This window comes from Zosterops lateralis (genome assembly GCF_965231275.1).
Source record: "Zosterops lateralis genome assembly, chromosome: 11".
NCBI classification, from domain to species: Eukaryota; Metazoa; Chordata; class Aves; order Passeriformes; family Zosteropidae; genus Zosterops; species Zosterops lateralis.
The window spans coordinates 4251012-4273068 of NC_139771.1; the positions used below are offsets into that span (position 1 = coordinate 4251012).

General features: G+C 42.7%; 1 protein-coding gene across 2 annotated transcripts in view; it reads left to right on the forward strand.

Moving 5' to 3' along the window:
• Window positions 1-21365, forward strand: part of MAPKAPK3 (MAPK activated protein kinase 3) — a 47513-nt gene extending 26148 nt beyond the window's left edge. For both annotated transcript variants that reach the window (XM_083869140.1, XM_083869141.1), the window contains exons 3-11: window positions 7766-7905; window positions 8745-8809; window positions 10882-10961; window positions 12350-12473; window positions 13925-14000; window positions 14180-14304; window positions 16146-16231; window positions 18846-18926; window positions 20291-21365. In XM_083869140.1, the coding sequence (XP_083725266.1) occupies window positions 7766-7905; window positions 8745-8809; window positions 10882-10961; window positions 12350-12473; window positions 13925-14000; window positions 14180-14304; window positions 16146-16231; window positions 18846-18926; window positions 20291-20449 (936 nt within the window). In that variant the 3' untranslated portion in view covers window positions 20450-21365. The remainder of the gene's footprint in view (window positions 1-7765; window positions 7906-8744; window positions 8810-10881; window positions 10962-12349; window positions 12474-13924; window positions 14001-14179; window positions 14305-16145; window positions 16232-18845; window positions 18927-20290) is intronic.
• The last annotated feature ends 692 nt before the right edge of the window (window positions 21366-22057 follow it).

Here is a 22057-nt window from a genome sequence, read left to right on the forward strand (position 1 = left end):
TGCTCAGCCAAGGATTGAGTTGTATCAATTACTGAAGCCAAGTCAGCTGACTCCTTGTTATCAGAATTTATGAACTCATGGCTGGTGGAGTGAAGTTTGTGTTGAGGTGGGGTTTTCTTTGTTTGGTTGGTTGGTTGGTTGGTTGGTTGTTGGTGTGGGGGTTTTTTGTTTTGTTTTGGGTTTATGTGGGGGTTTTTTGTGGGGTTTAGGTTTTTTGTTTTTGTTTGATATCTTGGGTTCCAATGTAAGCTGTAACCAGCAGTGTGTATTCTGTTACCATCTATTGAAAGTGGTTGTGGAGGTGTTTTCTTTATCTCTTCCATGGCCCATTCCTCATAACTCCAGGGGAGGGGTGGGTGTCTTCTGTTAATGGGCAGCTGTTAAACCAGCTGGGGCAGTGTTCTTTGTCTCTGCCACCACCCATCCTCCCTCCAGGGGATCTCTGCTGTCCATGGGCCATCCAGGCTCACTGCAGGGCTGATACAATTCCATCATCCCAGGGGGAGGAGCCCAGCATTCCCACCTGGATAAAAACTGAGATTCAGAACAGCAGCACAGTCTGTTTGCACTGGATTCCCAGAAGAAGAGCAGACCCATCTCAGCACCACTGGACCTTCAGAGGGAAACTACACTCTTCTACAGAATTATCTCTGCTCCAACAGAACCACATCTGTCACTCCAGGGGGACTTCACTGGACTGCTCCCAACACCCTGACCAACAGGGTGTCAGTCTGTGTTCTGATTCTGTCAGTGTTTTCTTTCTTCTGTTTGTTTGTTGGTGTTTTGGTACTACTACCTTTTTTTTTTTTTTTTTTTTTTTTTTTTTTTTTTTAATTTTCCTAGTAAAGTACTGTTATTCCTATTCCCATATCTTTGCCTGAAAGCCCCTTAATTTCAAATTCATAGTAAGTCAGAGGGAGGAGGCTCACATTCTCCATTCCAAGGGAAGCTCTGGCTCTCTCTGGCAGACACCTATCTTTCCAAGACATTTGGGTTTTTTGCTTGTTTTGTTGTTTTTTTTCTTCTTCTCTTATTTCCCTTTTCAAAGGCAAACCTCATATCAAACACTTGAGTGAAATTATAAGGTAAGAAATGTCAGAATTTTCAGCTGGGATTTTAGATTTTGTTTTCCTCAATTTGGAAATTTAGGAAGAGTGAAAATAGTGGCAGAGCTAGAGATTATTTTATTTTAATCACAGATTAGCATGTCTGGGTTTTGGAAAGGTCTTTACAGCAGGTCTCCCCAGCTGCTGAATATTGGCTATAAATGCAGTTGTCAGTGCTGGCTAAACAGCATTTTGTGATAGAATTTGTCATCAGGAGAAGGTAGAAAGAGGAGCTGATTTCTAGGCCTTCTTGTATAAACAAGTGTTTGAGGCTGTTCCTGTCTGGTAGCAGCATGTTAGTAGCTGTTGGTGATTTGTTTTTCTTCTGAAATCCATTTGCAGTGTTTTGAGTACAACAGGAGCCACGTGCAGCTGTTTTGTAGCCTGTCACAACTGAGAATAGCTGGAATCTTACAGTGCCAGTAGGAATAGTTTTCTATCCACACAGAACAAGCACAGTATTAAAATACAAAGTAATATGATTCTAGCAGAACACGTAGCATGCTTTTTATTTAAATCTCTGTATACCCCACGGTATTGAATGTACAGTTGCATATGTTTGGTACTGCAGTTGAAATACATTCATGTAGGATTATCAGTGTATCAGGAAAGTCACTTTTCTTTGTGGGCATTTTGGCTCATTTTTGTTCTTCCTTTTATGCCAACCTCACGTGGGCAAAGGGATACCTTTGAAATGTATCCTGGCCCCTAGCTTTGCCATTTCAGTTGCATTCCCTGTATCTCCACTAACATTTATGAGCAAAGACAGCTGACCTTTGCAGAGTGAATGGCTAGTTGCATGTGTAATTAGAGCATTAATAGTGCTATGTCTCATTTATTTACCTCAGGTTGTAGAGTCATAGCAAGTGCCTGGTGGTGACTCGACTACAATAAATAAAATTCAGAAATCACATCAAGATATTTTTGAGAGACCTGGTTGATTCACTGCAGGAGAGAGGCTTGGAGCAAAATAATATTTATGTGGTGTGTGCTCTCTAGGGATGGAGAAGCAAAGGAGTGAGCAAAGTTCTTCAGCTGCCTTGCCTACATCCAGTGCTCAAACTCTAAGGAGAAAAAAAGAATATCTCTGTTAACCTGTTATTTTTATCTTTTTCCATTCTGCTCTTTTCTCCTGTTTTCCCTTTCAAACACGTGCATAAGGAATTTGAAGTCCTGTGTGTCAGCAGGGAGCTGGTTTCAGTGTGGCTTTGATTCCATGTGCAGAGAATCCTCCTCGAGTCCTTTGCACTTTCACTTGTGCTGGAAAGGTCCCGAAGATCTGCTGCAGCTTTTGCCATTTCCAGGGTTAGCTGGATAGAGACTGGAAGAGTTGAGGGGAGAGGTGGATAGAGAAGGGTTCTTCAGTGCAGTACAACCCTGACACTCAGTAGGCTGAGGGAAAGGATTCAATACCCCAGGCAGGAGTGATGGGAAATTGTGCTACTTGACTGTTGTTCCACTTATTAGCCTGGAGAAGCCCACCTTTGGGACTGGCTGTCTGTCTGAGCCCCCATGGAGAGGCCAGGGAATGCCAGCTGTGGTGGCAGCTTGGACAGCTCTGCAGGAATTGGGATGATAGTTAGTTTCAATGAAACCTCCAAGCAGGTTTAATTTGATTTGAAATAACAGCAGAAAAGTCAAAGGTTTACAGATGACCCTCTACCTGTGCCTGTCCTGGCCCTTAGCTGTAGACTGATGCTTCAGTACTAAATAATTCAGGCAGAAGTGTGTTCTATAGTTTTCATTTTAAAGAACAAACTTGCTTCTTGGAGATTTGTGCAGGAGTGGATTCCCCACTCACTGGGCTGCTATGGCAGGCACAAGTGGTTTGTGCTGCAGCTTGACTGGTGGGCACTGCTGATGTGTGAGGAAAGAAACCCTGATCATTTCAATTCCTTGAGTATTCTAACACAAAGGATGGCTTTATCCCTTCTGAAGAGACCTGGAAACAGATAAAAGTTTGTTCAGACAGAATTAAAAGATGTATTGGAAATAATCAGGATGTAATAAAAGACAAAATGTCCAAAGCCATACTGATAGCTCTCATTTCTTTTTTCTTTTTTTCCTCTTTTCTTTTAATAGCATAGGAGAGGGAGAGAGTGTAAGAAACATTATCCATTATCCTCTTTTTGCCATCAACCCCTCTTGAATAAAGAGAGACTGGAAGAACTGCTCTGCTGTAAATGGTGTCAGATTCTGTGCATCAGTGTGAGTTCAGTTCCCAAGGCTTATTTGTAGCATTCACCATTTTGGTAACAGCCACACACAAAGAGAAAAGCAAGCAAAAAACTGCTTCATTTAGCCCCTTAGACTTTTTATTTCCCAGCTAGAAACATAAATAAGCTAGACACAAGTGCCTATGTGTCAGTATTGTGTGCTGAGGACCCTTAGGACTGAAAATCTCTGCAGGTTCCATTTCTGCATTAATAATGGGATGCCTTCTTGTGAGGAAGATAGCATAGAGATTATAAAACTGATTGTCTTGTGAAGGGGAGTTCAGATATTGGAATTATTGTATATAAGAAATATATGGTTATAGTGTCAGATGCTGCTTTAGTGTAGCACATGGAGTAGATGAGAATTGAGCCTGTAACACCTCTAATCCAAGCACAGCACCTGTTTGGAATTAGGAAAAATGATTGAAGTTTAAAATAAATTTTAAAAGGCACAGTGGAGGTCTTAATTTCCTATGTAGGGAGCAGATAGCAGGTCTGACAGGAGTCTGTGTAATCGGGCAGTGCATATTAAAGTGAAAGTCACTGAGAAGTGGTTGTTTCCTGTCCTCAGCCTGTTCCCTACCCATGCCCATGGGTATCTTTCCTCTCAGTTGTTACAGTTTCAGAGTACAGAAGATCATTTGCCACTCCCTAGAGCCCTGAGGTTATTTCCTGTATAGATCAGACCATTAAGGTATGAGGGTTCCTGCTGTCCTTCCTTGTGTACACCACACTGAATCAATGGAAAAGCTATTAGAAGACACTGTGACACTTCTTAGCCTTTTTTTTTTTTTTTTTTTTTTTTTTTTTTTTTTTTTTTTTTTTTTTTTTCTTTCTTTCTTCTTTTCTTTCTATCAAGAAATTCTGCGCAGGAAGAAATTCCACAGAGCCAGCCTTCCAAACTGCAGTTTAGAATTTGTTTGGCAGGTGCTCCCCTACCCAAGTTAGGCCAATGCCCCAGAATAAGAGTTCAGTCCTCCCTGCACTGCCCAGGCCCTCAATTGGCAGCACATCCTGGAGTGTCTGCTGGCATCTGCCCCGTCGTTCCTCAGGAACAGGCTGAGCACTCCCACTGTGCTGCTCTTTTCCCTCTTTAGCTTTTTCAGATATTGAGGACAGTTGTGTCAATCACATCCTATACTTTCTTGCCTTCCATCCGTCACCCCTGTTTTTGGTGACCTCCCTGTTTCATCTGCTGCTTTTAGGCAATGGTTTGGGAATGCTGAGCAAAACTCCAGCTTTGTACTGTGCAGCTCCTGGTGTAAACTGTGTTGTCTGACCACACACTCATGGAGTTGTGCAAAGGCTGCCATGCTTTGTGTCATCTGGTCTCATGAAAAATTGGGAGATGGGGCATTTCTCTTGGGGTTTTTGTGCTTTTGAAATTGTGCTGTTTGATGATCCTGCCCACAGCCTGTCGTGACATGCTGTGACTCAGCTGAACCCCAAGGGAACTTTAGGTCAGTGGCTGGGGGCTCCTCTTCCCAAAGCTGCTTTTCCCTCAAACCACCAGGAGAACTGACCTGAAATTCTGGGTTTGTTCACAGCTCCCTCTGCACTTTTGCACAGTATCAGGGAACTCAACTGAAGTCTTATCAAACCCATTGCAGCAATAGAAGTACAGTCACTCTTTGGGCTCAGGAAGATGCAAAATACCCATTTAGATTCTTTGCAAGTTCGTGATATTTAATCACAAGTTCTAAAATTTTAGACTGTGTTTTTAAGTCATCACCTAAATTTTGCAGAAATTGGTGCTTTCAACCCTGCGCAGCTTTCATTTTACAAGTGTCTGTGTCTCAAAAATGTCTTAAGAGGTACAGTTCTGCCTTCCAATTTTAGACATAAAGAGAAGATTTAATTTATTCTTAAAGTTCAGAATCCAAAGGTAAACAGTTAGTTGGTGTATCAGATGTTACTTGATATGTGTATCTGCTCTTCATTTTTGAATTTTCCTTTCTCTGCTCCTCCAGGTGTCATCTTGACATGAGTACATTCAATCTTGGCACAAAGAAGTGTACAAAACTTACTTGAAGGGTGGAGAAAAGAAACTGCAACATCCTTGTGTGCATCAAAACGCCTTGTAAAAAGCTCTTCAGAGAGTGAGAATTCAATTCTCTGAAACAATTTTCATAAGCACTTGGTACAGATGTGAAAAACAGCATCTCTTGTGCACTGTGCAAGCACAATAGACACAGATTATAGTGTAGTTACAATAGTATAGAGTATGGGAATGTCTGATCAGTAGCACAGGATAGAGGAGAAGCTTTTGGAAGTGTCCTGCTCAGAAGTGGCATTAATCCAGTAATATCCAAGCAATAAACACTGCAAGGCCTGGTTAGTCTTGAGGATGTTTGGGCTTTATTGTGGCACACATCATTTAATGAACTTTTGAAGAGACCTCTAGGCAACAGCCCAAACTCAGAAAGGCAGAGGGGAAAATTCTGATGGACAGTCCTACTGAGCTAGAGCACAGTGGCTGTGAAGGAAAGGCTGCTGAATGGGCTGATGGCTGAAAGAAGCAAAGCAACCGCACTTGGACTCACTAGTGGGCTCTTTGTCCCAATTGGAGCCATCTCTTTCTTTAGGAAGTTATTTGTGTTGGAAATGAGGCCATAGCCAGGCTGGAGCAGGAAGGAGGAGGCGGGCAGTGATCTCAGAAGGGTGTGCTCTGGGTGCCGAATGACAGCCATGCAGGAGCTTGGCTGTGAGGGCAGTGAACTTGGCCAGGGAGCTCCTCCGGCCCCTTGCTCTGCTGAAAACCTGGTGCTGCGTGGGAGCTTTGGAGCCTGGCTGAGGGACCTGGGCTGGGCACGGTGTGGGGTTCCTGCACATCCAGCTGCAGAGCCAGCTGCCCTCCTGAGCCCACTGGTCTCCCCCCTGCAACTTTCATGTGCTTCACAGAAAGACAAAAATGTGCACTCAGCAGAGGAGTAGTTGTCACCCTTTTCCAGTTCCTGGCCTGGAAGAGAAGCATTTACTCTCTTTCCAGTTGTTCCTGAGCACTTCCCCAGCATTGTATGAAGGGCTACAGACCTTTCCTGCCATGTTACTGTGTCTGCTCTGCTCAGAGGGATGCTGAAGCAGCAAAAAGGTGTAAGATTTTTTTTCCCAGTGATGTAAATTGTCTGTATTGAAGTCAATAAAGTAAACAGAATTTGCATCTTCCTGCCTGTGACCTTTAATGTTTGCCTGTATTGAAGGTGCCTGTGACACCACTTTTGGCTTAACTTGGCTATTGGATAGAAACAATTTCAGTTTCCTGCTCTGATTCATAGGTCCCTAATGACAGGTTACATGTTAATTCTTGTTTTCAGCAATTATCATGCAGTTGTGTTTTCACTGGGACCTGATAGGAGACGTGAGTGGAAAGAGCTGCACACTAGGGCCTAATAGTGCAGCAATGGTACTTTTTATTTGCCTGTCTGAAAACAGTTCCCTCATAGTTGTTGTGGGCCTTTTCTAACACAAATACATCAGAGGTGATTGTTCTTGGCTTGATTTTTATTGTTTTACTACCTTTAACAATGCTTTATATAGCATCAGTTTTGTTGCTGCTCCATCATCACCATGATTATTACCATAGGGCATAAAGTATCCAACTCAGATCACAGCTATATTGTGCAGGAGCTGTACAAATATGCAGTAAAGGGAATCTCTGTCACAAAGTGTTAGTAGTGTCTGGAGAGCTGAGGCAGACAGGAACAGGCACGATTCAGCAATGTGCCCCTGCTGCACAAAAGCTCAGTTGTGGTGTTGGGTACAGAGCAGTACTGCAGACAGGAAGGGACACGCTTCTTGTGCACAAGGTTGCAAGATCAGGAAGGATGAGCTCTTGCTGCCCTTCTAGAGATCAGTGCCTTTAAAATAAACTGACCTTGCATGTGACAGAAAAAAAACTTCAAGCATCTAGAAAGCCAAAGGTCCCTTTCTTAGCTTGGTGGGGTCAGAAGTGTGTGTAGTGTTTAAGAAGCACATTCAGAGTCCCTGTAAAAGTCCTCATTGTTTCAAATCTCACTTAACTTACAGGATTTGCACTGCACCCACTTGAAAATCTCTTCTCCCAGCAGCTGGGGGCAGGTGCGAGAGTTATTGTCCATAGCAGGGGGATTCTCTGTTGAAGAGTTTTGCAAACACCTAAGAAAAATTTGCTGTTTCCCATCCAGAAGTGGGTAAGGTAGATCTGCCTCCATCTCAGATTCAAAATCCCTCCTTACTGTCATTCAAGGCCCTTCCAGTTCCAAGGGACCAGTTTTTCTCTGTGTTCCTCAGTCTAACAAGTTGGACAGCCCAGAGAAGGTGAAAATGTTGTGATGGACTCTCATCCTTTGGCTGGAGAAGGTTTTCTCATCTGGAGCTTATCTTTGAGCCCCAGTGCACGTTGGTGCCAGTTGGTGGCAGGACGATGGTCCCTCGCTGACTTTGCTCTCTGCTCTTTCTGCACAGCTCCTGTACGACAACCCCAAAGCCCGTCAGGAAGTCGAGTATCACTGGAGAGCCTCAGGGTGTCCTCACATTGTCCATGTCCTGGATGTCTATGAGAATATCCATCATGGAAAGAGATGCCTGCTCATTGTCATGGAATGGTATGGACCAGCAGCAGCTCCTCACCAGACACTGCCTTTGGAGGGATGGAGGGAATAGGGGAATGTGTTGGCTTAGGTGGCAATAGGAGGGATTTCCCAGCAGCACAATTTTGGTTTACACAGAAAATCTCTTGTTCCCTTTATGGGACTGGTAAGGAAATGTGCAGCTGCTCCAGGCATCCTGTGTGCTGGAAGAATGAGGAACCTTTCCCAGAAAATAAATTGTTATTGTGCTCCATAGCAATTGTCCTCATTAAAGCATTGACTGGTTAATACACCTTTGAAAGTTGTCTCTACCAATACATTTTGCTTTGGTTGTGATCAGCTTCCAACTCCAGATGTAAATCCAATGACCCAATGTGATCTGTCTTGTCATAACTACTTCAACTCTAACTTTCCCTATTCTCTCCCTAGTCTCCAATACCACAGTTACTGTCCTTTTAACTGAGGATAAATTAATAATTCTTTTAGGTGCCTTTGCTTTTTTCTTTTCCTTCCTCTCCACCCTTTACATGAAACAAGATTATTGCCAGCCTCCCAGTGCTGGCAAATCTGAATTCCCATCTTTGTGCATCATGTTCCCTGTGACACAGGGTACATTAAACTGAAAGCATCAAAACTCACTGGTCTTATTTTGTTTTCTATTTATGACATACCAGAATGGCTTTCTGCATTGATGTGAGTGAGTGTGGTTGTTTAGGAAGCACTGGCATAGGAGGCAGCCTGTAATCTTTATCTGTTCCTGCTGGAGTTCCATGAGATTATATGGATGCACAGTCAGGTGGTAATTTTGTCCTTTCTGCTGATATAAAGTGGCTTTTTTGTCTTCTTTGTTTCAGCATGGAGGGAGGAGAGTTGTTTAGCAGGATCCAGGAGAGAGGAGACCAAGCTTTCACTGAGAGAGGTAAAACATCACAAGTTTAATTTTAAATTTTGTGAAAGATTTTTTCTTTCTTCTCCATTTCTCCGCCCCCTGTTTCCTTTTAGGATTTTTTCTTTTATTGTATTTATGATGGTGTTTGTTGGTCTTCTTATTCTTATTTATCCCACTGTGTGTTAAGAGTGATTATGAAAAGTTCCTGAGAACCAGGAATTATGACAATTGGCCAAGTTCAGGCAAAATGTGGAAGGTTTAGAGAAAAATCTTTCTACAAATCTGCTCAGCTTTTTCGTTTCTGTACCATGAGAGCATCTGTTCCTCTGCTCCCTGGTCTTGTGCCAGACCACCTCTGCCATGATCAGTGCAGCTCCTGCTGGGATCCCTCTCTGCCTGTCCCTCAAGTTGGGTCATGAGTATAATGAGCAAATCACATCTGATGAAACATCTCCTATTCAAGGGTTTTAAAGCACTGCTTGAAAGAAAGTGTTATTAACCACACTGCAAACAAACTTGCCTTCTGTAGGAGGGCTGAGCACGTGTAAAGCCCTGTCTTGAGGCAGGGACAGAGCTTGCACTAGACCAGTCTTGCCATTTTTATTGTCTTTGCTATTTATTATTAGCAGAGAAACCACAAGTCTGCTTGACTAGGGTTTTCCTTGCCCCCTCACAGCAGACAAGAGCTTATTTCTGCTCAGAGTAAAACCATTAATGCTTGTAAGGTGATAGTGTTTGTAACTATTGGCCTGACAAAATGATTAGAAGCAGAAAATACACACCTAGGCTTGTAAATTACTGTGAGTAATTTTGCAGATCTGGTGTAGAGGCCAGTCTGTTTTCTCCTCCTGTGTTTCCTAGCCTGGGATGAATCCTTTATAGCCCTATAAGAGACTTGTGCAGGGAAAATGAGCATTTTTAGTAACTTTATTTGTTCTTCTCTAAAATACAAATTACAGGGAGAAAACTGGTTCCATAAACATTAGCAACTGCACTCTACTAAAAACATTATTTTTCTGTGTTATATAGCATTGTATAACACTATAAATACTTACTCAGAAATCACCTGCTTAAACAAAAAAACACCTTCATTCTTTCCTGAGGTAAATGAGCCCCATGCCACTGGCTTCCCCAGGTTCACTGCCTATTTATATAGCCACAGCTTCCCATTAGGACCTGGAAGGAGGAGGTTGTGCAAGGTTTTCCCCACAGAATGGGCGTGTTTCTGCATTCTGATTGTCCTTTTCTGAGATTGTATAGTTTCAATATCAAGCCATGTGAAAAAGGATTCCAGGTTGCAGTACAAGTTCTGCCTGTGCAGAACCCAGAGGATCAGGTTGAAGTTTCTATTGTTTCCCTGCAATGGAGAGGTGATATAATGCTCACATGGGAATGGCATTCCTCCCTGCTCTGAAACCCCTCCCTGTGTAACTGAACCCTTGCAGACTCCCAGAGCACTGCTGTTGCAAGGTGGCTCCACCACTAGAATTTCCCACTGGCTCTATGTTAAATTTTTGAAACATATTATTTCAAAGGTAGCAGTTTGGGCTTTGCTGAATAATACTGTTGATTTTGTTCCTCCTGATGAAAAACTCCTAAGACAGTGAGGACTTAAGATGTGACCTATCCTAAAATTACTCTATTGTTATGTAGCTCTATTTTTAGAAAATCTGATAGATCATCCTCCTACCCCTGAACTAGAAGCTGAAAGTTAAATTTTTGTCTCAAACAACCAAGGACATGTCCTGGACAATTAGAGATAAGGTTCTGGTTGGGGCTCCTTTCTTAAGCAGTTGCTGCTTGTGTACCTGCTCTGCTCTTGCTGCTTTTTTTTGGTAAGCAAATTAAAGCACAAATTTCCAAGCTCCTGAGGAGCCTGAGCTGCAGCGCCTGCTGAGGAGGAGACTGAGCAGCCAGGCAGTTGGGGGCTTGGTGCCTGCAAACCCAAAACACAGCTGTTAGGGCTAATTTTAGGGTTTCTCTAGTCTTGACGCTTGCCCCGTGCTCCAGCAAGCTGTTTGTAGGCCATAAGCATTCCCAAGCATGTCCCTGAATTACAGTGGGAAAGTTAATGTGACCTTTCTCTAAAATTATCTTTATAGAGGCTTCTGAAATAATGAGAGACATTGGGACAGCCATCCAGTACCTGCACTCCATGAACATCGCACACAGAGACGTCAAGGTGAGGCCCCAGGGGGTGTGGGCTGGGGATTAGAACTGATGGCAGGGAAAAAACTGGGCAGCAGTGATTTTAACGGAACTGGGAGTGCAGTCAAATGGTCAAAGTGTTCCCGTTCATCTGCCAATGTGAGAAAGGATTTGCTCACTAGTTTGCAACTAGTCCAAGGTTGGAAAATTCATGTGGGCTAATGCCTTCCAGTTGTGTACAGAATGCAGAAAAAATCTTATGATAGTCAGATGCTTAGTTAAAGAGATACTGCCCACTTGCAATCCATTAATTAGCAAGAAAATAGCCCTGCTTCAAGTGAGCCTGTAACTTATAGATGCGTTTATGTACAGTCTTTGCCAGTTATTAGTTACTTTCAGCATCATACTTGTATTAAAAAAAAAAAAAAAAAAAACCACAGCAAAACCCTCTTCAGGAAAAGGAGAAACTTCTGAGAGGGATAATATCAAGTTCATGCACCTAACCCACTTCAGTGTGTGAATATTCAGGAAAATAGGAAGATCTCAGTTCCTGCCAGTGTTTAAAGAGGTAAAGTTTGAACCCCAGTCTCACTGTAGGGGTTTGACAGAGTTTGTAGGGTTATATTTCGTGTTCATGCCCTGAAGTGCACAGCACCAGCAAAGCCAAGCTCGCTGCACCCCAGCACTTCCAGCACAGGGACACAGCAAGGAATGGAATGTGCTGGAGAGCAGGATATGTAATGATAGACTGAGGCATCAGATCAATTCCACAGCTCTGAGCTGGTGGATTTTCTACAGATGTTTGTGTGTTTAGCTGGAGGGAGAACTGACACATCGTGGTGTCACCAGGGGGTAAACTGAGAAATGAATTGAACTAATTGTAGATAATGGGAATACCCTGTTGTCCCTGTTCTTGGGCACAAGAGCTTGTATTTCCCTCTGTGCCACTTCTGCCTGTATGGAGTTACGGAGCAAGAGTGGAATTAACTCAGGTTTCAGGAGACAGAGGAGGGAGAAGCAGCAAAGGGACTGTGTCTGTATCAGTTAATTTTGATGGAGTTGTCAGTTGCTCATGGAGAGTTTGGCAGAGGATTTCCTTTGTCCTGCCCCTCAGGAGGATCAGCTGCTGTCACCACACAGATCAGCCCCAGGAAGTGCAGAAAACTGGGAGAGGTTCAAGAAGCCAGACTGGATGCCCACTGGACAGGGTCTTGTGGTTAGCTCTCCCAAATCCCTTGCTAAGAAGGATGTTGATGCTTAGTCTGAGGAAAAGTGCTCCATGTTGGGAGGGAACAATGCTGTGTGTTTGGTGGGGTTGTGATAGAAGTAAGAAGACCTAAATGTTGGTGGTGGATTTGACCTGTCAGCTCATTAGAGACATCTCTTCATTGTCCTGTTTATGCTCTTCTGGTGGCCTTCCAGCCTGAAAACCTGCTTTACACATCTAAAGACAAAGATACTGTGCTCAAACTCACAGACTTCGGCTTTGCCAAAGAAACCACTGTAAATGCACTGCAGACCCCCTGTTACACTCCGTATTATGTGGGTGAGTTATCCAAGGCACGTTTCCTCTGTTTCAGCCATTCCTTCCCTTACAGTGGGTGGGAAATCTTCTATTGTGGATGTAATGTGAAGTGTTAGCATCCAGGATTTAAACTGGGATCCAATCCAAACCTAGTCTTGTTCCAGTACAGTTCAGTGCTCCTGCTTTCTGCCTTGGTGGTAGAGGAACCAGCCTTCACAGGAGATACAAATGAGGATATACAAGGAGAGAGAGGGAATTCCTCCTGATTACAATTGAAGTAATCCTGATGTTTCCTCTGGATGATGCAATAAAAACCATAATTTGAATTGAGCTTCATGATATTTGGGTGTTTCTGTGCAAAGCTTTCCTTAGCTTAAATTAATGCAATAAAAGAGTAGAGTATTGCCTCAGCTGTAAAACTTCTTTAAGTTGGCAAATTGAAGAATTAGTAATAAAGAACTAACATGACTTAATTGTAGCAGGATTTTTCATTCATTTTGTCCAAAGCTGAAGAACTGTGTAATGAATGCCACAGCAGACTGTCCTTTATGCACTCTTTTTAGTCTTGAGTTAATAGTCATTCATCATATGATTTGACTGGGGCAGTCCATGCTTGGAATTTCTTTGCTGGAAAAAGGACTTAATTTGTTGGAAAAATTACTTCTCTGATTAAAGTTTGTATAGTTTTCTGTATTGAAAGAGACTTATTCTCTGGGAGCAGATAATCATATTAGCAATACTCTTTTTCTGATGCCTTCTGTATTTTTGTAAGCTGGGCTTAGTGATAAAATGTTAAGGAGTTTACACACATATGTTTTTATTCCTTTATATTTGTGTATAAACAAGCTGACATTTCCTTTCTCGACACCTTTTTATAAACCAGCATGACTGCTCGTATGTTTAAAGAATAATTTTCCTTACAAAATCAAGCTCTCTGCCAGTTTACCTGCCCCAGGGGACAAAAAAAAAATCCCCTCTAAATGTATCTCTGTCTAATTTTGTTACTTAGTGGAAAAAATATAATGCTCTGGAGGCCAAAGAAAAATGCAGTGCCCTGTAGCTGCTGGAGCTAAACACACCACTCAGATATCATTCAAAATTTTATCACAGCTCCAGTAGGGCCTTTCTATTCTGATTGCTGGAACATATGCTCCTGCCTCTTTCAGTGCAGTGTCTCCCTGTACACATTTAGCTGTAGCTCCTTCTGCTTTTTGGTAATCTTAGTACTCCCTTGAGCAGAGAGACACCAAGGTGAGGAGCAGGGCATTTATCCAGCTCTGTTCCTCCTTTTTAAAGCTACTTTAGATGCCTTTAGGAACTTGTCAACTGAAAGTGCTACCCAGTTCCTCAGTGAGCTGCATTATTTTAATGCCTCTGATACCTGTTGTTGAAGTCTGCTGCTACTTAGAAGGTGATAAAGATGAAGAAAAATACTTGTTACTCTGTTTACTTGTGGTTTTCATCTTCCCCAGCTCCAGAAGTCCTTGGTCCTGAGAAGTATGACAAATCTTGTGACATGTGGTCATTGGGTGTCATCACATATATTCTGTAAGTATCCAGGAAGGAACTTGGTGGACAGAAAGAGAACACAACTTGTTAAATCTGCACTCACAAGTAAATTGTTCACTGGGATTGTGCAGCCTGCAGTAGAACACAGGCTTGAATAAAACTTTTTAAGAGGTGAGAGGACTTCCCTGGTTACAAAATTCTTTTGTCCACTCTTCCAGCCTGTGTGGGTTCCCTCCATTCTACTCAAACACCGGTCAAGCCATTTCTCCAGGGATGAAGAGAAGAATTCGGATGGGGCAGTATGGATTTCCCAATCCAGAGTGGGCTGAAGTATCAGAGGAAGGTAAAAATCTTCCCTGATGTTGATGAGTGTGAGCATGGTGGTGTGAAGTGCTGCAGTGCTTACAAAGAGGCTATTTCTAAAAATCTGTGAGCTTTTGTTTCCCTTTCTTCTGCAATTTAAATCAATTTTTTGTAAGGTGCTGCAGAGAATGACTGGGAACTCAGATACCAGCCAGCAACCTCAGTGCTACAAAAGTAAATGGCTACTGAAAACTTGATTCAAAATCCAGCTAGTGCTAGTGAATGCTGATATTAAACCCTCTGGAAACAGAAGTCTCTAATCCTGAGAAAGAGAGACAGCCAGGACAGCTTCAATGCAAGCTGAACTGGAAGAAAAGCAAACTGTTTTAAGATCTTGTTCAGTTTTTGCCCTCCTTGGTGATCCAGCCAGCTAGCAAGTTTTCATGGTAGCTTTTTGGGATGTGGGAATTTGCCAGCCACTAGTTAAATCAAGGTCAACAATTTATTTTGTATAAGTCATTGATCAAAAGCTGCTGGGCTCGAATCAGTGTCCTGAAAGTAGTTATTTTTGATTCCCTCTTATCCTGACAGTCTCATAAGCTGGAAGTCTCACCTGCCTGTCATATTAAAGAGAGGGGTCAGCAATGTCTGGGCTTGTCTGTTTTTCTTACAAGCCCTTTACATTGCTGTGATCCTGGTTTGGTCTGCTGTTTAGCAGTAAACAATTATCCTTGGACCCTGCTGTGCTCTGTGGCATCTTCACCCCTCACTGGATCTCATGGCTGTATGTGCAGCACAGCCTGCTGAACATTGTTGAGGGAGATGTTTTAGTCAGGGGTTCCTGGCTAAATATTTTCTCTGCTTTGGGTTTTGTTCATATTCCAGCAGTTGAAAACAGATTAGAGTAGCTCAGTGAGGGAACATGCACTGGGACTGTGTGTGGGGTTTTTGTATGCTTGCATAGATGGAGAAAGGGGCCCTCTACCTTCAATCCTATTAAGATCATCTCATCAGTGGGTGTTCTTTAGGCTAATGAGGCACCTTCAGCAGGTTGCTGCTTTTTTCCCTCCTTTGTCCTTGTCCTTTGCAGCCTCTCTCAACAAACTAAACTTGTACCTCTGGCAGCTTCTTACAAGCATTTAGTCGTCTTGCATGTGATGTTCCTAAAAGAACACTCTTATATAGAAGTTTTTATAGGTTCCCTAATGAAGTTTTGTGTAAGTCCTTCTAAAGAACTTCCTTTGGGTGTAGTGTTTCCAGTCTGTCCACCCACGTTAATGAAACCCTTGTCTAGACTCTCAGCATTTCATATCTCAGTTACTAGTGCTCTTGCTTTGGCAGATCCCATGGTCACAGAAAGCTGCTGCAAAGCCTGTTTGTGCAATCCATTTATTTGACTTTTTTATCTTTTTAGTGGCCTCTCGGTTGTAAAAGTTCGTTGTCCCTTTTTTCCACAGCCTGTGCTAGTTGTTATCTTCCATCATTTCTCAAAACATCAATTTATGTATTCAGTCAGCCCACAATACCCAGCTTGTTGCCATCTTTGAGGCAGGCAGCTTAGCAGCTTTCTGTTCCTGTGCTTCTCTTTTCCTCTAGCTGTTATTCTCAAAGCAATTGGTTTGGTGATGTAGAGAGTATAGCCGAAATCCCCAGTCCTTTTCTTTCCTTCTTGCCTCTTGTTTTGGATGTTTTCCTGTTTTTTCCCTTTAAACTCAATAACCTGCCCCACTGTACATGGCTTCTTAACACAGTCACAGCAATTGGGAGGAGTTTTCACTTCTGCAAAATTGTGTTTCTTCATTCAGCAGGTCCTTGTGTTCCCAAGGTTATTTGGGAATGCAGTCCTAGACTACACCATGCCCTGTTGGTTCTGTTTTTCAGCCAAACAACTCATTCGCCATTTACTGAAGACTGACCCAACAGAGAGGATGACAGTCTCTCAGTTTATGAATCACCCTTGGATTAATGTGAGTCTCATATCTCTTTTTACACCATGAATTGATTCTTACATGCAGAACTTAGGTGTAGCTGCACACAGCACAGCAAGAGAAGGATTGTTATTACTGTTGGTCCCTTAATTAACCTCCTGTGCCCTCCACAGAGAGTCACCTGCCCATAAAACCATAATTCTTCTTGGTGTTAGCAGAGGACACACAAGGGGAGACACCCACAGTCGTGTCCTTGGAAGCAGCAGCTGAAGATGTCTCTATATTTTGTGAGCAGGCAGTCTCTGTTGACTCTGCAGCATATGCATGTGTTACTCTCTTTAAAAATATAAAAATAAACTCTATGTGCTTACTTCATCAGTGCAGGATTTAAAGAGCTATTATTAGTGGTCGCAGGCACCATTGTGCATAGCTGTGTTAGGGTGAACATGCTCCTGTGCTCAGTGGGAATTCTCATTCTTGGCAGAGTTTGGAAATGCATGGGGGAGGAGCAAAGGGTCCCTTATTACTCTGTGAGAGATTGGCAGGTAGGGTGGTACACAGTTCAGGTTTCATTCTATGACTTGATTGAATTTGCTTCTCCTTAAAAGAAATATTTTGGGGAAAAAAGGAAAAAATTACTTTATTAAGACAATATGGACTCTTCCAAATAAGAGACACAAATCCCAGAAGTTACAAGACTCAGTTTCATACCATCTCTGCTCTGTAGGTGTCCCTCAAAATAGTAGGTTATACTTCTCACATTTGTGTCTAAAAAAATACCACTCTTCTTCTTGCTGCCCAAAAAACCGTCAGCCAGGAACAGAATCACTTCTGCTGTAGATTGCCCTTTGTTTCCATAGTGCTGGTGTGTCTGTGCTGATCCTCAAAGGATGGGGCAGAAGTGTGGCTGATAGTCCCCGTTCCTACAATGCCTGCTGCAGGATCTGAAAGCCCTTGGAAGCAAATGAAATGCAGCTGTAGGACATCCTGATGAAGTAGAAAGGTGTTGTCATTCAGAGTTGAGAAAGCTGAGAGACTGACTTTGTAAAGGCTCTGTAGAACAGACCCCAGACAATGTTTCTGAGTCTTTTTTAACCAAATAAAAGCATTATCACTGCTCAGAATAAATACCTCCAGCTTTGAGTGTCTGAAGCCCCAAGAAGGTGTTTTAGAAGTCAGCAGGTGAGGAATTTCATGAAGTGATGCCTAAAAGCTGAGGAAGCTACCACCTACAGCAACATTTGTTACTTGGAATATGCACAGAGCCAATTAATGAGGAAGAGATTAAAGACAAGGTCTGCAGACTCTGCTGCACCTGCTCCAATTGGAGCCCCGCTCCAATACTCTTCCTGGAAGAAGGCTGCAGGTTGGCTTTTTTCTCTGCTGAACCTATTGCTCACAGGGAGCAGAGGGAGGGAGAGGGAAAGACCAATACAGTGGATGTCTGTGTTCTCCCTTCTCCTAAATCCCAAAGTGGAAACATGTCTGGGGAGTTGCACAAGCAGCGGAGGAGGCTGCTTATGTCTCCTTTTTTTTTAACTTTCCCCTCTTTTTTTTAAGGAGATGGATGGCAGAAGTATTTTGCTGTGAACTAGGCAAAAATTGTCAGTTTAGATGGACTAAAGACTCATTTAGTTCCTTCTGTATAATATATTTTTTTAACAAGCAGCAGCTCACAGTAGAAAGGAGAGCACCTTACAGAGGGACAGGGACACCACTGAAAGCAGTCTGTCTGTTTTCCATTTCTCTTGTCCCAGCTGTGTTTGATAAAACTGTACCTTGGCCAGCTGGGGTCCTTGTCCAGAGGATGCAGAAGTCAGGATTTCTGCTTCACTTCTGTGACTGCTGCACTGCAGCTCTGAGCACTGGTTCTAGTGTAGGGTTTGTTTTACAGGGATAAACAGGGATCTCCTAGACTTCAATGACATGCAGCTGTAGGATGCCACAGCAGCAAACAGCAGGTTTGGGTAGAGAGTATAAGGAAAATAGAGTATCCAAATGCAATTACAGATTGAGTTATGGACTGGCAAGAATTACCATGATTCTTGCTGAATTTAGTCAGGGAACTGTGCTTCATGCTTTAGAAATTGTCCCTTATTCTGATGTAAAGTATCTCTCCTGATCTTTCATGGCAGGTGAGCAGAGATCTCAGTTTCATGTGGATGCTCTGTCTTCTGAGCTGTGCCTTGCTCAAAGACTTGTGTCATTTCCTCTTTGGGGCTCACTTAGTCTGATGAAATGGTAATCTCAGTTAATGCATACGTGCAAGGAAATGTCTCGTACAACAAATCCTAGGAGATAAAAGTCAAATTAACCACTTTAAGGCATTGACTAATGAATAGTGAAATGACAGTTAAAATCTAAAACATACATAAAAATTTATCTAACACTGGTTGGATAAATTGTTTGGACTGGAAAGGAGTAGAGTGAAAGAAGCTCAGCACTGATTTCTCTATTTTGTTCTTTAAATGTTGTATGAGGAATGTAGTTCTTTTCTCCTACACACAGGAGTTCATTTCTGGAGTGATTGGAAGCAGGAATAATGAGGGCCACTGGAGGACATTAGAGCAAGTTTTATGCCAGAGAAGAGCAAGAAATCATTTCCTAAATGTCGTTTTTCAGAACTTCTTTTGGTATTTTTCTTTGTTCTCAGAGATCAATGTCAGTGCCACCAACTCCTCTTCATACTGCACGGGTCCTGCAAGAGGATAAAGACCACTGGGATGAAGTTAAAGTGAGTCAATCTAAATTCAGATTTCTTTAAATCAAGTGTGATGGGAGATGAAATGTGCTGCCTTCTCTGGGGATGTGCAGTTCCTTGGATACTGTGGCTATTTTGAATACAATCATGTCAAACAAGGGAGGTATAAACAGTCTTGGTTAGAACAGTAGTGTATATGATGACTGTTTAAAAAAAGAAGGAATGCTGTTTGAGCTTCATCTGGCAGCCTTACAGCTGCACCAGATATCAACAAAGATGGAGTTTATGATCAAAGACATTAATGATGCTCCTGCTGAGCCGCTGCATGTACCCAGGGAGGAGAAGGACAGTGCTGGGGCAGTTTGAACTTCATTACAGTGAAGACCATGATGAAAATGTAGGGGGACAGGTGGGAGGGCTGAGCTGCATTCTGGTTTTCTGCAGTGCTTTTGAATTGTGGAACAACACTGAATAACCTTAGTCTTGTCTTGGTGTGATATTTGGTGGGGGAGAAGATGAGAGGAAAAAAAATTGTCTTTTCCTTAATCTAAGCAGGTGCCTCACCTACTGTGTGTACCAATGACTGCTGAATGCTTCCTGCAAAGTGAAACTGTAGGGCACACTGAAAGTCTTAACTCTTTCCTGCTGGCCTTTAACAGGTTGGCATGCTTTTACAATTAATTCTGAATTTTCTGCACTTCAAATTCCTAGAATTTTGACAGTTGCAACATTCTTGTAGTGTATTTTAATTGATTACTGATTTTATTTAAATCACTGATATGTAGTCTCAGCTGTTGAGCTATGTAATGGTAAAATTTTCTAGGACTTAGGCAACATTTACCTTCTGAGTCAGAGATCAAACAGATATTTTCACTTAGCTGCCTTATTTTCCATGTTTCTGAGAATTTCTTATGCTTGTGCTTTTGTAAAGGTCCCAGAGGTATTCCCTGGAGCTACCAACATACCCATGATATTGAATTGTTTTTCATTTCCAAATGCTTAGCCATTTGTTTACTTAAACAGATTTTTCTTTACAACCTTATTAAAAAGTTGAAAATATTCCTGTACTTAAGCATTAACTCCAGCTAAGGAGATGTGTGAATTTGAAGCACAAACTTGTAAAGATCTTTGTGTGGGGGCGCAGAACCAGCCAAGGAGCAGTGCTGGGCACAGGGCACGGTAGGATTTAGGCCAGCAGAGCTGGTCCCGTGTGCTCCGGTGTGCAATGTGGTGTGAGCAGCTCCTGCTGACCGAGCCCCGGGGGAAGGCAGCCTTTGTTCCCGGTGCTCAGCTCTCTGCCCGGGGCTGACTTGTGTCCCTGCTCTCTGGGCTGCAGGGCTGGGTGGCCGTGCACTCGCTGCCTCAGGGCCTTCACTGCATTACTTGCTTGCTTTCAGGAGGAGATGACCAGTGCTCTGGCTACCATGAGGGTGGATTACGATCAGGTGAAAATCAAGGACTTGAAGACATCCAACAACCGCCTCCTGAACAAGCGCCGCAAGAAGCAGAAACAGGCGGGCGCCTCCTCGGCCGCCCCCGGCTGCAACAACCAGTGAGGGCTGAGGCCAAGGACCTGTGGGTGAACAGTAAAAGTTAAACTGAGCAATTAAAAATCATATGATCGCCTCAGGCCACACCACAAAGGCAATGAGATGGTGAAGACGCTGTCCTGCAAAGAGGGAACAGTGTGATAACGTTTTGATAACTTGAATCAGGGCTTTGCTTTTGAAGACTAATGGATCTGACATGATTGTGTTGCATATTGCAAGGAAAGGTACAGTAATGCCAGGAATGTTACAGCTTTTTGGTTTGGCTTTAACTGTGTAGGACAAGAGGAGAGAACAGGAGGCAGTCTCAGCATCCTAATGCACTGAGGCTTTAACAGCCATCTACAAGAGTAACTTCTGCTGCTGTTTTAATCTGGGGAATAGAAAAATGCCAAGTGTTCTGCTAAGAGTGTTTTAGTAGTTTAGTAGAATTGGTAATAGTCTCTATTTCCAAACTTACCTCCTCTAGTTACAGAATATCACCTAAACTGTAAACAGTTATTCTTGTTACAGGAAAAAGCATCCATACATTTCCATTTCCATAAAGTCTTTATGTAGTCTCATGTGAAGATCTGAGTTTGTCATGGATTCCCATTTGATAACTTGTAAATTTTCTGACCTGTAGCCACTTTGTTGTGTCTTTGCCACTGTCACACCCCTCTCTTGTAATGTTTTCAATTTAACTGGTACTTCATGTGAAGAGTTTCAGGAAGGATTTGAGTAGTTGAAAGTATCCTGCAGAGAATATTGCTGTTCTCCTTGGATCCACAACCTCCAGGGCATGCAGGTGGACATGCAAGGGATTGCTTTAGAAGAGAGACTTGTGAAATTCAGGAAGTGGCAAATGCATGTTCTCTGAACCCTTCTGGTAATTATCTCCAGATTCTGTGCCTAAGACATGCTGATCACAGCAAATTTTGGGGTGTTGGGGTTGATTTGTTTCCTGGGTACAGGAGGGGTAGGACGCTGCTTTATTTATGGTGATTTGGTGGTGTTTCAGGATCCAAAGATTTTCACCACGTAAGGAAGATTACTTTTAAGTACATCCACCCATTGTTTATTTCCTATTTTAGTTCTTCTTATATCATGGGAACCTGGCCTTGGTTTGCTGGTATGTTTTATTTTGTGATCAAAATATTTTCTCTCACTGTATTTTGGGGTTTGGCTTTATTTTTAGCTTAGGTGAAGCAAGTATTTGTGAAAGTGTTATCAGATCCTGGGATGAAAATGATGTACTTCCAGTGATGCAGGCAAATACACCTTTGTGGTAGGCACACAGAGTAATGGTGTGTTAATAGGCTTGGAAGAATGTAAAAAGACAGAAAGGAAAGCAGGGCTCCACAGTGGATCTGAATTTGTTAGATCAGAATGACACAAAGCAAAGCTCAGCTCGAGGCTTTGGACCTCATCTGGGGAGCCCAGTTCCCATTTTCAGAGTGGTGAGTGAGACCTCAATTCTCCTTTGTGAACTGGTCCTAGGGTTTTGTAACATGATTTATTAAAATCAGTTTTCAACATTCCTTCCTCCTGTCATCCCTGTTTTTGTTGAGTTGTTGCAGAGTTTGCATTGCTTTGCAAGATACATCTGTGCTGAAGGTGACAGGGAAGGGGAGAAGG